The sequence below is a fragment of the Vombatus ursinus genome, unplaced genomic scaffold (genome assembly GCF_900497805.2).
Source record: "Vombatus ursinus unplaced genomic scaffold, bare-nosed wombat genome assembly UNPS02014779.1, whole genome shotgun sequence".
Taxonomy (NCBI): domain Eukaryota; kingdom Metazoa; phylum Chordata; class Mammalia; order Diprotodontia; family Vombatidae; genus Vombatus; species Vombatus ursinus.
In genome coordinates this window covers 51,271,248-51,288,893 of record NW_020954557.1, presented here as the reverse complement: position 1 = coordinate 51,288,893, position 17,646 = coordinate 51,271,248, and the positions used below count along the sequence as shown (strand labels likewise).

At 34.6% G+C, this 17,646-nt stretch overlaps 1 protein-coding gene across 1 annotated transcript in view; it reads right to left on the bottom strand.

Moving 5' to 3' along the window:
• The window catches only part of LOC114045697 (sodium channel protein type 9 subunit alpha), a 196,372-nt gene that overhangs the window by 89,288 nt on the left and 89,438 nt on the right, over nt 1-17,646 (bottom strand). The window contains exons 2-7 of the mRNA XM_027865806.1: nt 15,728-16,035; nt 9,584-9,702; nt 9,127-9,216; nt 8,380-8,508; nt 5,854-5,945; nt 4,645-4,857 (exon numbers count right to left, since the gene is read on the bottom strand). Of these exons, the coding sequence (XP_027721607.1) occupies nt 4,645-4,857; nt 5,854-5,945; nt 8,380-8,508; nt 9,127-9,216; nt 9,584-9,702; nt 15,728-15,985 (901 nt within the window). The 5' untranslated portion in view covers nt 15,986-16,035. The remainder of the gene's footprint in view (nt 1-4,644; nt 4,858-5,853; nt 5,946-8,379; nt 8,509-9,126; nt 9,217-9,583; nt 9,703-15,727; nt 16,036-17,646) is intronic.

The window sequence follows — 17,646 nt, the reverse complement described above, 5'->3', positions numbered from 1 at the left end:
AATAAAACAAAACAACAAAGGAAGAGGGGAGCAAATAGTATGCTTCCATCTGCATTCAGACTCCATGTTTCTTTCTCTGGGTGTCTTACTGTTAATTCTTCCAAATGTATTTAACTAGGTCCAAATCCCCTATTTAGTTTAATCCAAAAGGAATGAAACTGTAAATGTAGAATTCTAGTTATCTGCAAACGAGGCAGTTAGGAGGTAAATTACAAATTCACACTGCATATTTCCATTGGGCTATAACCAATGACCACATTTTACATAATTATAATTTCAAGTAGTGTGAAGTTAAGTTGCAATTCAGAATTAAGTGAACTATAAATATTCTAGGATGAGAAAAAGTAATTTCTGATCATTAGCAGCAAATCTATCACTGAAATAAAGCTCCTTGATTAAATGCAAAAATGATGAGTCAGAGAAATTAGAGTAATTAAAGTTGGTTAGGACATTTTATAATAATCCTTAAACAATATAGTCATTAAGAATATCATTTATCATTGGTCCCATGAGAGTTTTGATGATTTTTAAAAATTAACTGCAGTATTTCTTTTCAATGAAAAAAGGAAGAGTTGGATACTGCAAAGTGATCTATTAGAAGACAAAAAAAATTCGATCCCTTTGTAAGTACATCAAATCTTTCTGGCCTTAATGATATTTAAGGCATAAAATAAATGAGTGACAATGGATTATGCAATATAAACTCAAGATTCATTTAGTGGAAGCCAAGGATATGTTACCAATATTATACAAATATGCTTGCATAAAAATCTGTCAAACCTAAAATATCAATGAAATGAGTGGGGAATGACTAAAATTGAGCAACCCTAGATTACTAGAGAAGCACCAATCATAATTAAGAAACACTTTTGGTTTATTTTGAACAAATCATTGTCAAAATCATTCTTCTATGAAGCCCCATTTTCTAGTTTGGATTCAGTTAGAAGATCACAATTAAAAATTAACCATTTAAACATTATTATTTAAAAAAATTCAAGAACCAAAATGTAGAAATTTAGTGGATGGAAAATTAAGAGGGAAATGTAGACATCTAAAGAAAATTTTCTCAGAGGGAGTAACAGAATCAGAAATATAGAAGGAAAAGAAACTGTCTTGAATAATAAGTTTCTAATATAGAAGAACAATCAAATGTCAATTGGATATGATTGAAGTGTCAAGGGATTATATTGAGTAAATTTTCTCAAGCACAGAACAAAAAGCTTATTTTAAATGTACTGCAATCAAGAATGTTCCCTTTCAAGTCAAGAATGAATACACACACACACACACACACACACATACATATTCATTTTCACAACTTCTTTTACCCTCCAAGTATTGTTTGCCAGTTATTTGTGTTCCCTTTCATTTCTAGGGATCACAGATCTGGTGGAAATATGAAAATGTAATGGTCTGGCTTCAAGTTGTTTGAGTATTCTTACCAGTTTGTTATGATAAAGGATTGTATGGATTCATCGTGGTATGGTAGAAAGAACACTAGAGTGAGAGTATAACCTCTCTGGTCACTCCTAGCCCTAAATCAATGGTCCTATGATCCATGTTCAAATCCTGGTTCAGTAACTTAATCTGTGACCTTAAGTAAATCACTTTAACCTCTTTTAGGCCTCAGTTCTTCATCTGTAAGATTCAGTACATTCTAGATATAAATCTTGTTTATATAAACTAGGAACTTATGATATTGGTAACTAGAACACAGGGCAACTAGGTGGTACAGTGGATAGACTGCTAGATGTTGCAGGAGATAGAAGGTTGCACCTGGAGTTAGGAAATGCATTTTCCTGAGTTCAAATCTGGCCTCAGACACTAGCTGTGTGATCTTGGGCAAGTCATTTAACCCAATTTGCCTCAGTTTTGTCATCTGTAAAGTGAACTGGAGAAGGAAATGGCAAAACACTCCAGTATCTCTGCCAGAAAAACCCCAAATGGGGTTAGAGAGAGTCAGACGTGGATGAAAACAACAGAACAACTAGAACACAGGAGGAAGTCCACATTCTGTAGATTTTTTTCCAAAAGCTAACCAGTCCATACTGGAAACATAGTTGGGATTGACATTAACATCGTGCTATAACCAGAGAGTTTTTTGACTTTCTCAAATGTTTTCACTGAATGCTAATTTTGTAAATGTAGTCATTCTGTTGCTGGTGGTTTTTTTTTCCTGTTTCCTTGTTTTCTTTTTGTTTATATCACTGTCAAACTACCATGTGAGAAGTAAAGCATGATTGCTGTTAAAGGGAAACTGATCACATTTTGACATGTTGGGTATCTGAAGAAAAGAATAGAAAATTTTTTAAAAATGGCATAATCTGATGAGTTTTTAAATGGAGTAACATCCTTAACGGTGATATGCTGAATACTATTCAAAGAAGATGAGCCACTGTTCTAACACTGCATTGCCTTTATAGACCAGGAATTCAAAATTGTCTTCTTTTTGTGGAATACAAAACTTATCTAAATAAAATGTCTTTACCTGACTGGCTGTCAAATCAAAAAGTATTTTGAATATTAAGGCAGCAAATCAACCAATTATTCATTTTAAGTTTTAAATGAGAGCTTGAAGGACAAATTAGAAACCACTTAATTCCAACTCCTTCATTTTATAGATGAGGAAATGAGGCCTACAGAGGTTGTAACTTGATTAAATTCACATAGGGAGTAAGAGTCCAAGCTCTTTATTCTTTTCTTTTTATTCCCAACATGGCCCCCACTTCTCAAGCTGAAGTTTGTTTTTCTTTTTACTATTCTCTGAACTGTCGTGCCTTTTTTTGTTTGTTTGTTTGTTTTTAGAGAGGCAATTGGGGTTAAGTGACTTGCCCAGAGTCACACAGCTAGTGAGTGTTATGTACCTATGTGTCTGAGGCTGGATTTGAACTCAGGTACTCCTGACTTCAGGGCAGGTGTTCTATCCAATGTGCCACCTAGCTGCCCTCATCTTGCCTTTCTTCTTAAACTTTCCTCCATCTCTCCACATATTTGTTGTATTTAGTGTATTTCTGAATTATGCTCTTTGGGTCTAAATGTGTTTGTATGTTCAATCTTTTTTGTTTGTTTCAAATGAAAATAAGGTTCATGCTATGTTTTTTGTCTATAACCATTTCTCCATATTTGAATATTCTTTATGTCATGTGTCTCTATTATATGAGATAATGAGTGTTCTCCCTTTCTCCTCATTTCCTTCTCAGGACAGTCCTTTATTACTTTCTGCCTTCTCTTAAGAAATAAAAATACAAATAAATAAAAGATAGACAGATGGATAAATAGATACATAGACAGATAGATAAAACAAATCCACCTCTAGCCCTCTACCTTGCTTATTTAACTTTCTCTACAGATAACAGGATTTTGAGAAGATCTTTGTTTCTTTTCCCCTTATTAGCATATAAATAATTCATCTTGAAATAATTCCTTCTAATTGATCAAATATGTATATCTTTCTATGTTTCTCTTGACTCCTAAATTTTCATTCAAAAATGTCTACTTAATTCTGGTTTTTTCATCTGGGATGCTTAGAAGTCCTCTATTTCATTAAATATCTCTTTATTCCCTATAGGATTACATTCAGCTTTGTCTGAGATACCATTCTTGGTTATATGCCTCTATCTTTTGCTTTTGAAGATATCATATTCCCCAAACTCCAGTCCTTTATATCAGCAGCTGCCAAGTCTTGTGGGATCTTGACTACAACTCTTTGGTACTTGCTTGAGGTTTGGGGGGCTTTACTCTTGTCAGTACTTTTTTTTTTTAAGTGAGGCAATTGGGGTTAAGTGACTTGCCTAGAGTCACACAGCTAGGAAGTATTACATGTCTGAGGCCATATTTGAACTCAGGTCCTCCTGACTCCAGGGCTGGTGCTCTATCCACTGTGCCACCTAGCTGCTCCTCTTGTCAGCATTTTGAGGCTGCCCTTTGTGTGTACAAATTCCATTCTTAAAAGACCAAATCACCTATCTGATGATGCAACTGAAATTATAGAATTATAGTCTTTGAGTTGGAAGGGCCCTTGAAGGACATCTAGTGAAACCCTCTAATTTTATAGAGGATAAAATGAAATGGAGTCTCAGGGACTTGCTCAAGATAAAACATCTAATGGTGGTTGGAAACAGGGTTGGAGCAAAGAAGAGACGGGAAGGAAAAGGGAGAAGGGGGAAAAAATAACATAGTGTATAGTATGTGCCAGGTACTGTGTTAACTGTTTTTTTAAACAAATATCTCACTTGATGCTCAAAATAACCTCAGATATGGAGTGTAGTTATTACTACCCCTATTTTATAATTGAAGAAACTGAAGGAATCGGAGGTTAAGTGGGTTGTTCTCAAGGTCACACTACTAGTTAAATGTCTGAGGCCAGATTTGAATTCAGGTCTTCCTTGATTCTTAGCCCTGTGCTCTATCTACTGTGCCACCAGCTGCCTCTCAAGTATCACAATAACGATCTGCCTGGTTGATTTTTATCATCAAACATACAAAGGAAGGAAAACACACCCATACATAGACACACACAGAGAAGTTGACTGAACTAGTCAATGCATCTGAACAGTTTTGATTGTGCTAGAAAATCTGCATTTCCCTATTTCCCATAAGAAAACATGTTTTTAGTCTTATTTCAATAATAGCAGCACTTCTTACTTTTGTAATTCTCTGTTTCACAAAGAACATTAATGTTTTCTAGTGTTATATTTTTATCCTCTAGAGGCCATCGCACACACTTATGCCTCAGGTTGCCCATGAACAGCTGGAGCCCAATGAGAGCAAACACGCTGAGGCAAAATAGGGTCAGGATCATGACATCAGAAAGCTTCTTCACTGACTGGATCAGGGCCCCCACGATAGTCTTCAGGCCTGAAAACAGAGGTGTTAATGATAGTAAAATAAAGTACCCTACCATAACGTTACACACTCACTCTCCCACAAGTTGTAGGAGACATGCAGTATTCCCCTATCAGGGAAGCCATCTTGTTCACATGAACAGTTCAGATAGGTGAACGTATAGCTTAATATTTGTCTATTTGTTAACTGTGAGGGCTTGATTACATGAGGGGTAAGACAGTCCCCTAATACTTGGTGGAATGCCAAAAAGAGTAACCAGCTTGTTCATGCTTCATCACAAAACTGAGGTAAAGAAAAACCATCACCCTGTCAATGCTTTTCAAACAAACTGACTCCCTTTAATTATATGTTAATGATTCAGTAATAAAGATGCTGACTTGCAATATATAATGAATAACATACACAGGTTCAATTGAGAAGCTGTTTGTGGAAAAAAAGCATCTTGACAAAACTATGTCATGCAGTACCTCATGCTAAATACTGTGCCATCTTTTTTTTTTTTCCTAATTCTACTAAGAGCTAAAGTATGAAAACTCTTTGAAATTTTCAATCCTGCATATACATTAAAGAAAGAATTTTGGGAGGAAAGAAAATTTCAAACGGAGATGCGAGCCAAAGGGCTGCATACCTTCTGCAATACTCATGCAATAACTGATTAAACTCAAAGGCTGATTTTGACTCTAAAGCCAATGCATTGAAAAGGCTTTTCATTAAAAATCTACAGCTATTTGGTGTCTGATTTTAGATATTATGAGTAGTGACATCAAAATCAGCCTCGGTGTTTAACCTCACTCTCACCTGGAATGACTGAAATTGTTTTCAACGCTCGGAGAACTCTGAATGTTCTCAACGCTGAGACGTTGCCCAGATCCACAAACTCTGTCACATATCTGTATAAGGGAGTTCACACACAAACACAATGACAACACACTCATACACACACAAAAAAAAGACAACCCACAGGTGGAGATATGAAGGGCCTAATGCTTCACACCAACCACTTCTTACCTGGGATTACAGAAATAGTTTTCAAAGCTCTCAAGACTCTGAAAGTTCGAAGAGCTGAAACATTGCCTAGGTTTACAAATTCTGTTAAAAACCTGTAGAATTAAACCAGAGTTATTCAGAATTTAGACAATTTATGTTACTTACCTATGCCTTTTATCAGGACCTCTTTATGTTTTTGAAATTCATTTTTTTAAAAACTCAGTCATATTTTACATGCAGCAGAGAAGGTGTTTCTTTCATTATCACCAAGGAAATTGATTTTAATAGAGAGAAAATGAACATATAACTATTCATGCATTATGTACCACATAACATTTATTGAATAGGAATAATTATAAGCCTCAAAGAACTAACAATATGACAATTTAATTTGCTTGAAAAATATTTTTATCTGTAAAAATATACCATATCAAAGCTAGGATATCCTCTTTTATAGCCATTCCTGTGCTGAATAGATAGAGCTGAAGAAAGTTAATTTTCAGTATTTTAGTACTAGTACATTTTAAGAAATTCCAAATATGAGGTTTGATTAAAAAGAGAAAGGTCTCAACAAAGAACACTCTAAATATGCTCCCATTTAGAATAACAATAAAGAACATCATAAAACACTGTTTCATTGGAAATTAAAACAGAAAGAATATTAAAAAGGAGTGTGTGTATGGATATGCAGATTGTCCCAAATTTTAAGCTGTTTGTATGTATGCATGTGTATGTAGTATTTAGAGGAAACTAAATATATTTATTAATATACACAGCATGTTCCAAAGACCTAGTGCAATTTTGAGCTATTAAAGCATGCATACATATATGCATATATACACATATATATGCAGTATGCATGTGCACACAAAATGTTCACACCTATAACATGCATGCATCCACATATGCACACATATGAAAATGTTTCACGTCATGTGTATACACATTGTGTATATATAAATATCATATAATATGATTTAATGTATCATGCACATATATACATATTATATGTATGACAATACACATACAGAAATGTATTATAATGTGTTAGTGCATACATATAACATATATAACATGCTTACATGTATATGTGTGAACATATATGAAACATTTTATATCTGTAGCATTCATGTGTATATGTACAGTGTGTATATGCATGCTTTGTGTGTGTGTGTATATGAAGATAAATGTATACATGCATACATGCTTTAATAGATTAAAACTGCACTGAGACTTTTGGATCACCCTGTATATAGATACATATGTACATACATTCTTGTTAAATATACTTTCTATTTTCATTTCCAAATGAAACGATATATTAAGATGTTTTATATTATGTATATATGCAGGAATGTGCTCGAGCCAGCTCAAACCAGTTTTCAAGGGCTAATTGTTAAATTTCCAATGTGAGTATTTACACCTTGGAAACTGACAAATGCTGAAAATCAGGGATTGATTTATTGTTTTGTGAACTGTCTAGAAATCTAGACTTAAAAGAGTGATGGAAAGAATGTTAAAACTTAAAAGTGTGTTATGAGCACATTCCCCCCTCCCCTACCTAGGAGAACCAGTTGTTAAATATTTATAAGTCTGTATATGCCTGTGCATATGTGTAATTCTCTTAGTAAGAAGATGACCCTCCAACATTGTATCCCGATCAATCAATTAATTAACCAATAAGTGTTTATTAAGCACCAATTATGTGACAGACACTACACTAGGGACTGGGAATATAAACACAAAAAGAAATGGCAGTTGACCCTAAGTTGTTTACATTCTATAGAGGGATACCTACAACATAAATATAGGGTAATTATTTTGAGGGGGATAGCACTATTAGCTTGGGGGAGTGCAAACTTATATACATATACCATAAACATACATATATACACACATGTATTTAAACATCTGTAGATATGAGATACATCCTATACACACATGCATACATATACATATATACATATATACATACATCTGTACACACACAAATACATAGAGTGAGAATAAGAAAGACAAAGGCAGAGATTAGGGTTAAAGCTCACCTCAGTTGTTACTGATGCCCATCCTCCCCCAAAATACCTTATATCATTTATTTATGTACATGTATCCCCCTAGAGAATGTAAGCTCCTTGTGCTCCCAACTCCACAACTATTATAGATTTTTTTCTTTTTATTTACCAATACCTCATATGGTGTCGGGCACATAGGCGCTTCATAAATGATTACTGAATGACTGATTCAGTGGGATACCATGTTGGAGACTTCCTTTCTTATTAAAATATTTTCTTCTGAAATTTAAATGCATTTATTGGTACCCAAATGTTCTTAGTGAAAATTTTCAGTAGATTGATTTTCCAGTTTTGTATGTGAACCTGGACAATGTATACAATCAACCTATGCATTACTCTTTTACCTATGAAAAATGGATAATGCAAAGTTCCTACTTTTCTTTATAATCAGGTTCTGAGAATTAAATAAAAGTAATTTGAAGATCTTTGGGAGATATATACATGTAATTTCAAAATAAAAATTGACAATACTTACGCAAAACAAATGACAATGAAATCAAGCCAGTTCCAGGGATCACGAAGGAAAGTAAATGGCCCTATACAGAATCCTCTTGCAAGGATTTTTACCAGTGATTCAAAAGTATATATTCCCGTGAAAGTGTACCTGAGGGCAAGCATCCACAAGAGTGTTACAACCCAAAATAGCATAACATCTGTGATCAAAAGAGCTGGAATTGGTATGAATCTATATAAGTAAACCATTTCCCTAGAACAGTAATCTAACACTCAGGACATTCTATGGGATCACTGTTGTGTCCATCTTTTCTGTTAAAATGGGCCATAGACAAAGATAGGCAATCTATTGAATATACTGTTAGTTTCTCAAAAATCTATAATTCCACTGGTGCAGCCACTCCATCAACAATGGAGATTGTAAACTACTCTATAACTTAGTACATTGTTTTAGAGAATTATAGGCAAAAAATATATCACCCTATGGCCAAATTGATGATGAGCCTCTCTGAACCTAACCAGGTTGGTCCTTGTTTCAAAGGATCATAGGCTTAGATCCTATGAAGTACTCTCTGAATAGTTCAGTGATGTCCATAATAATCCTCATTTCTCAAAGGTGAAAAAAAAAATTAACAGTTATAATACCGTAACATAAGGAGCGATAAACAACAAGGCAATGACTTGCCTAAAGGGTTAAGGAATATTCTGATTCAGAACAGACTAAGGACTATTCAGCATTTAAAATTTGCATTTTGAGGGGCAAACTTACTCAACATTCTTTGTCCATTCTGGAGGGTTACTCAACGTCATAAATATACAATTAGTCAGGATAGTACACATGATGAGCATGCTGAATAAGGTAGGTTAGAATCAAGGAATGTAGTATAATAAGCCATATTAGATACATTATATGCATTCAATTAAGACAATTATCTAATAATGCAAATTTAAAACCTCTGATACAATATTTTTCCACAAAGATCCTCTTTACCTTACACAGTTGCATATATACAATGCCAAATATTTGCAGTCTCTAAATGTTGACTTAGTCTATATGTCAATGCATATCTAAAAAGACATTGAATTCAATCAAGTTGAAAAACTAAAGCAAGTGATTCTTTCAAAGTAAAAAAGGATCATTTGAAGATTGAAAGATAATTCTATTCATTCAGTATAAGTTGGTTTTTAAAAGAAACACTCTCAAAAAAGTCACTGGAAAAGGATATGAATGAACCAAAATCTTAATAGAAATCCTTCTAATCAGGTTGAAAGGTGTTAAAATGTACAAGGCAGGGGTGGCACTGAATCGGAAAATTGTTTTCCCTTTATTCAATACTATGAATGTCTGCAGGAGAAAAATGAATATGGTGTGAAATTGAAAATTAAAATTTTAAGTTAATTACATTGCTTTTATTTATTCATGACAATTCATTTCAATCATTGACAGTCTCCCAAACTACAGGTAGTGCAGATTAAGGAATATTAACACCAGCTATAACACTAACAGTAATAATAATTGACACTTCTATGGTGCTTTAAAGTTTGCAAAATAGTTTGTTTATATTATTACACTTGATTAGCTAGTCTTGTGACCTTGAGCAAGTCCCTTTTTCTCTCTAGGTTCCAGTTCCTATATCTATAAAATGAAGGGATTGAACAAGATAATAATTAAGGGGAATTTCCATCTGTACTCTGATTGCCTTAACTGATATTGACTTATATTTCCTTATAATTCAAATCAATTATGATGACTTGTAGTAAAAATAATTATATTTAAATTTATCATTCAACTTTCTTCTCTACTAGTATGGTATATTCAGGTAAATCATCTAGATTTTAGCCATAGACCTATCAATGGGCCAGAACAGAGAGCTGTACTTTTGAAGGATATATGTGCTGAATTTTCATGAAAATTAAGGTTAAGGAAAATCAAGATGCAATGGTATGTTGTTATTCTTGGAATGACTTATGGGAAGAAAATTGTCTTCCTGATTTGAAAAAAAAAACTAATCAGATGTAGTATTCCAAGTATCACTGAAAGCATAATGCATTAAAGTAATGCTTAATGAAAAAATGACTGCATTATATATACTATTAGAGAATAGTTATATGAAAAGACAATAAGAGCTTTCTATATGGCCAGATCAATAGTAAAAATTTTTTTTCTTCTTAACGATGTCCTCCAAATCCAACATCAATGTAAAATTAAAATTTCATAGAGTCATGGAATTTTAGAACTGGGATGTTTGGATCGTCTAGTCCAGACATCTTATTTTTCAGATAAAGAAAATGAGAGATTAAATTTCTTAATCAACTTTATATGGCTAGTTGTCTTAAGAGAAAATTAAATAATATTAACTGGACAGAAAGTACTCAAAACATATTAATATGCTGATGAAAATACAATAAATGCAATATTTGCAATAAAATATTTATGCTTAACCTCTTCTCTGAGAAAATATATTCCCACTACACAATCCCTGAAGTCATTTAGAATGGTGTAAGGGTATAGGTTTATCATTTTTTAAAATTTTGATCTTTTGGTTATTTTCTTCCCCTTTCTTCACAGGCTTTCTCTTGTTTCCAATTTGGTGAGAATGAGAAAGAGCATACTGGGAAAGGCTGTTGGAATAGATTCACATAGCATCAAATCATGAAGGAATATTTGAAATTACCTAGTCCAGCTCTCTCATGTTAAAAGGGAGTCTGCCTATTTCCCAGAGAATAGAAAACTTCCCCTAAGTAATCATCATCTTACTAGTAGTCTCACTTCAGGTGTTTTTTAGTACCCTTTTCCTTGTTAAACTGGGGCAGCTAGGTGATACAACGGATCAAGTGTGGGCCTCGAGTCAGGAAGACCCATCTTCCTGAGTTAAAATCTGGTCTCAGACACTTACTAGCTGTGTGACCCTGGGCAAGTCACTTCATTGTATTTGCCTCAGTTCCTCATCCGTAAAATTAGCTGGAAAAGGAAATGGCAAACCACTCCTATATCTCTGCCAAGAAAATTCCATGTGGGGTCACAGAAAGTTGGACACCACTGAAAAATGACTGAACTCTTCAAATGCCCCAATATGTATATATTTATATATGTACTATATCCTCCAGTAGAATGTAAGTTTCTTGAGGGCAAGAGATATTTGATTTTTGTCTTTGTATGCCTGGCACCATAACAGTGCTTTGTATACAGCAATTGCTTAATAAATGTTTACTGGGCTGCTGACAAAGCAAAAAAAAAAAAGATTTCTAAATCTGTATCAGCAGATTAATTTCACTGCAACCCAAACAACATCTCTTCCCTCATATTCTTTTTCAATTTATTTCTTGGGTCATGGAAATTGTAAAATAGGAATCAGCTGAGGTAAAAAATTGCTAACCCAAGCTTTAATGGACAAATCATTTAGAATATAATCCTTACTCTATAGTACCACAACAGAAAGCTTTCTTTACATTACCATTTCAATAGTGTGAGCTGATTAAACTGGGAACAATACATTATTATTATTGCTGTTGTTATTAACAATAATAATGGGTGGTAGGGTAGATAGAGTGCTGAACCTGAAGTCAAAAAGACTCATCTTTCTGAGTTCAAATCTGGCCTCAGACGGCAAGTCACTTAACCCTGTTTGCCCATTGGTAAAATGAGCTAAAAAAGGAAATGGCAAACCACTCCAGCATCTTTGTCAATGAAACCTCAAATGGGGTCATGAAAAGTCAAACACGACTGAAACTACTGAACAATAACAACAGGTAACAATATTAACTTAATCATCATCATCATTATCCTCCTCATCATTAAATCCTCTTGATAGATAAGATTCTTGATCCAATTTCTATTTTCTGTCTCCAGGAACTTCAGTTATGGTGTTACATTATTTTCTTTTTGATATACTACATATATGGAGTCACCATATGAAACAATTGTATAACTTTCCATATTCGAAAAGGAAAAGAGCTTTATCGTCCTAATTTGTATGTGGACTATGAACCTAATGAGATTGGTTAAGATTTCATTTCAATGACTTTTAATGTTTTGATCTCATTAGAAAAGTCATGATGGGAATGTATTCATCTCTACCCTTTAATATATTATTCTATCAAGATTTAAATCATTATAATTACTAAAAGGAAACACATTGACATTTCCAGCTTCCCCACTGCTTCTTCTAAAATGCTTATTAAATTTAAATATTTGTGCTTTTAAAAATGTTTTCAGGTCTTTCTATGATGTGTGAATTTTCCTTTCTTAATAATGTGCTAGGTTTGTTCTTTCCCTTAAGTCAAAAAAAACTGTCATCTTATAACCTATCATCTACTTTGTTGTTCTTTTCCCTCTACAAATATCGTGCTTATGTTTGTCCTGCCATCAAACAACATTTATTCCGCATGCTGAAACACACATTTGGGTCAGACTTCACAGAGACCAATTCATAGATTTTTAGTGCTCAGCTACCAGAAGCTGATACTTACCCTCTTCTAAATTCCCTAGAAAATTTATAATCACTAGATAAAATAAGAATCATATCTCCTTCAGCAGGTTATTTGGGGGTGACAATCAACATGGTTGCAGAACATGTTACTCTAATTTGGATGGAAAACTGAAAACTTGCAAAGAATATAAACTTTCATTACCCTTAATCAAAAAGTAAATGATGCTACCTTTTCCTTCTTTCATTTGGTAACAAGGATTTTCCTTTTCAAATAGACCTAAAATTTGATGGATATAGGGAGTTCTGGTGTGGAAAATCTTCTACTTGGGTCACCTCTCAACTTCTTTGCAATTTAAATAGTCTTGGAGATTCTAACATCTTTTAACATACAAACTGTAAGAAAACATTAAGTAGATTAAATATAAGAGTATATCTAAACCATTAAATATATGCTTAAATTTAATCTCTAACCATTTTTAGAAATTCTTCGTTATTTATAGTTTTTGTGTTACCTTGCATATTTTTCTTCCTACTCAGTCTAAAATGCTTTCCTAAGGTCTAGTCAATGGAATTCTGCATCATTAACAGCAAGGCAAAAAAATCACTCTGTGCTCTTAATTCTAGAAAAGGGATGTACACTGCACAATGTCTATAGCATACATTCAAGAATCTATTTTTTAAAGTGATACTCTACATTTTATAAGCATCTTTGGGGGGCAGCTAGGTGGTGCAGTGGATAGAGCACCGGCCCTGGAGTCAGGAGGACCTGAGTTCAAATCCGGCCTCAGACACATAACACTTACTAGCTGTGTGACCCTGGGCAAGTCACTTAACCCCATTGCCTAGACAAAAAAAACAAAAACAAAAACAAAACAAATAAGCACCTTTGAAAATATTTTCATATACTCTTAATCAGGGGTGGGGAACCTTTAATTGGATTCAGTCAAAGGGCTGCATTTGAGGGCCTAAAAGAGACACATGTCGCCTCGAGGTTGTAGGTTCCTCACCCCTGCTTTAAGTCATCATCATCCTCATCCTCACAATAGCTAATGTTTGTCTACTTTAAGGTTTGCAAAGCACTTAAGAAATATCTCATTTGATCCTCACAACAAACCTGTGAAAGAGACTCTCATTAACCCCATTTACAGATGAGGAAACTGAGGCAAAGTTTAATTGATATGCCCAGGGTCACAAAGCTAACAAGTATTTAAGGCTGTATTTAAACATGTATTTAAACAAGGAGTCTTCCTGACTCCTACTCAAGCACTTAATACCCCATACTTGCTAGCTACCCCTACAAAACAACTGGCTCAGATGCCCTTTAATTTGAGAAATGTCAGCTTTAATTTGAGCTCTGATGTTTATCTCCACAGTACTTCTCCTATATATCCCTTCTCTCCACTCATACAGTCATTATCTTAGTTCAGCTCTCATTATCTCTCTCTCAATACTGTTCTAATTGGCCCCCCTTCCTAAAGTCCCCATGTACTCGAATTTATCTTCCAAAATAGCTTCCAAAGTGTTTTTCCTAAAATATATGTCTATGTCTCCCTCCTACTCCATAAGCTCCCTTGCTTCGCTTTTAGCTCTGTGATCAAATACAAATACCTCTGTTTGGCGTTTGAAGCTCTTCACAACCTTGCCTTGGTTGTCTTCATCTCCAGGATTTTTATGCAATACTCTCACCCAACACTCTATGATCAAACCATGTTGTTTATTTGGGGTTCCTCCACATTATGCTCCATCTCCATGCTTTTGTACTGTCTCTCATGACTGAAATGCTCTCTCTCTTCACCTCTACTTTATAGAATTACTAGCTTCCTTTAAGACTCAGTTTTAATGTGACCTTTCGCAAAAGGATCTTTCTAAGTCCCCCAAACCACTGGTGTCTCACCCTCTAAAATTACCTTGTTTCTACCCTGCATCTTTTATATATCTATCTATGTCATGCTGTCTCTTCCATTAGAAGGTAAGCTTCTTGAGGGCAAGGATTGTTTCTGCTTTCATGTATATCCCAAAGTGCTAATCACAGTGCCTGACACATACTAAGTACTTAATAAATGCTTATTGATTGATAAGTATAAACTATCAGGTCAAAAAAAAAGAAAAGGCAAGCAATATACCATTTTGGCCAACTTGCTATGAATTGATCATAATATTTAGACATTCAGTGTTCTGCTCTTCCTGACTGGTGCTCCCAGATGTCACACTGGGGTTTCTCCTGTCTCCCATTCCCACAAGATTTATTCTCAATGAGCTAGAAGTAGAAAGCAATATGAAACTAATCCCTACTTTTAATAATGGCTTAAGGTACTTCCTAGGGTCATCTATATTTTAGTAGGGAATCATTGAAAACAGAGGAATGGTAAACATTTTAAAAGATTAATTAATAATAATTGAATTGCAGACCCTATGAATGATGTGGAAGATATTTGGGGATTATATACAGTTCTGGATTCCTTGAAGTTTTAGCTAAAGACCCATGTCCTCAATCTAAGTGCCTTCCTTCTACAGTCATCTCCAATTTAGCTTATATATTTTCTGCGTATTGTCTAATCCATTTAACTATGAGTTTACTTGATAGCAGGAACTATTTTTTTTTGCCTTAAGAACTTAGTACAATGCCTGACACACACTAAGTGCTTAATAAATGCTTACTTAATGACTGATTGAATAAGTTAATGAGTGGTACTCAAAGCCCCAGGCCATTGCTGATTCTTACTATCCTGCCTGATCTTAGTTCTGAATGGAACTTAGCAGCCCTGTTACTCCTCTCTCACAAATACTCAATAAATTATTGCATTTACATTGAAGATTCATACCATTGATATAAACTCCTCCCATCCCCATCTTCATCAAATTCCCTTATCTTAATTTAAAAATTCTTCTTGTATGGAGAGTGACCAAAATATTATCTTTTGGGATACAGGAAATGCTCACTTTTTTATCCATGTAGTATGGATCCATATCTTCCAAGGGCTCTGACACCATCCCTGGAGGAATGTCTCCATAGATAAATGGAAGCTGTTTACCAGCTTCTAAGTCACTACTTGGCTTTGGGCCTTCTTCTTCCTCATCTGTTTTCTCCTCTTTAGGTTCCTTAGATTTTCCTTCAGTAATGCGTTGTTCAATGAGTGCAAGAGACTGTCTGGTGAAGTAGACGAAGCTCTCAGGTCCTGGGGGAGGCAACATCGCCATCTTTTCATCCTGTAAATGTTAATTCCCTTTCTTTTCTTTATATAAGAGGCCTGCATGAGATAGGGTGGAAGGAAGAACAGAACATATTTATAAAAATAAAAGTTAATATTTTCATTATAACCAAAAAAGCAGCACTTTTTTGCTATATGAAGTATCACATATACATTTAAAACTAAGATTAAGAGCTTCAACTGACTTATCTACCAAACTTGACTTTAAAGTTGAAAGTAAATCAAATTAATCCAAAGTTCACACATTATTATGGTTTGTGATTATTTTCCTCTAGATCAGGAGATTGTAACCTCTGTCAACTATAAAAAATGATAATGTTTCAGTCTAATTTATTTCCTTTATAATTTTTCAAAATTTTAATTTTGAATATGTTTTATTAATACATCTCCATTAACCCACTTTATTAAGCATTAACCTCTTGTTGGCTTAACTATCAATCATTACATTGTACTATGCTAACATTAGGTATAATTATAGATGTCTATCATTTACAAAGTAGAATCGTTCACTCAGAGAATACTGTGAGCTGTTGAACATAAAGGTCGTTATCAGACCTCAGCCTCCTAAATAAACAAATTCTGGAAAACCAGCACTGTCAGATCTTGAACTCAAATGAAGGCCTAGTATTAACCTATTCACTTGCTGCTTTTTTTTTTGGGAGGGAATATTAGGTCCTTCTCCTTCCTTTCTTCTATACCTTTCCCTTTCCCATCCTCCTTAACCCCTTAGACACAGCTGCCAAACTCACAATTTGTATGCATAGAACTGGTAATGTCATTCCTCTGTTAGAAATTCTGAAGTAGATCTTTACAATCAGCCTAGTCAAGTTCCATATCCTTATCTAGACGTTGAAGCCCCTTACCCTTCTCTCACATTCCTCCCCTTCACATACTTTATGCTCCAACCAAATGACTAGTCTTCCTCATATTTCCTTGCACAAGTGTTATGTGCCCATTGATTGCTAGGGTTCAGCATCTCAGAAAGTCACTTTGGAGACAATAGGGAAGGGGCTCAAGAATTCTACCCCGGAATATTGCTATTGTTGATCTTGACATACATAGTTCACCATTGCTTAGTCATTAGGTATATTCCATTCCTAAGATCTTAAGTACTTCTCAGTGCAGTCCAATGCACAGGACTTTACTTAGGGACATTAACAGCACAAGGGAACACAGACACAGACACTCAGGGAAAGCCACCCAGGTAACCAGACTCCCCAGAGCTGCCCCGCTCTGCCACTGCAAAGTATCACCTGACTTTCTTGGTTTCTCCTTCCTTCTAAAACACATCATCCAACCATCACAATAGAATGGACCAGCATAAAAGTCAGTCTAAATATCCAAGCTCTTCCTTCTTTCTATGTTCTGCCTACAGACAGCTTCTGAGTAGGACAGGAGCTGCTGCCCCCATTAGGTTAGTTAGCAGTAGTTTTTGATTTCTTGCTCCACGGAGCAAGAACTACCTTTCTGACTGAAGTTACACCCTGAGCTTTCTGACTGCTGCATCTTTATTAATGCTGTTCTCTATACCTTGAATTCACTCCCTACTTGAATTCCTATCAGTATTTCAAAATACAGGGAAAAAAGTTACCCATCAGTTCTAAGAATAGGAGAAATGTTTATGATCAAACAAAGAATAGAGAGGATCAA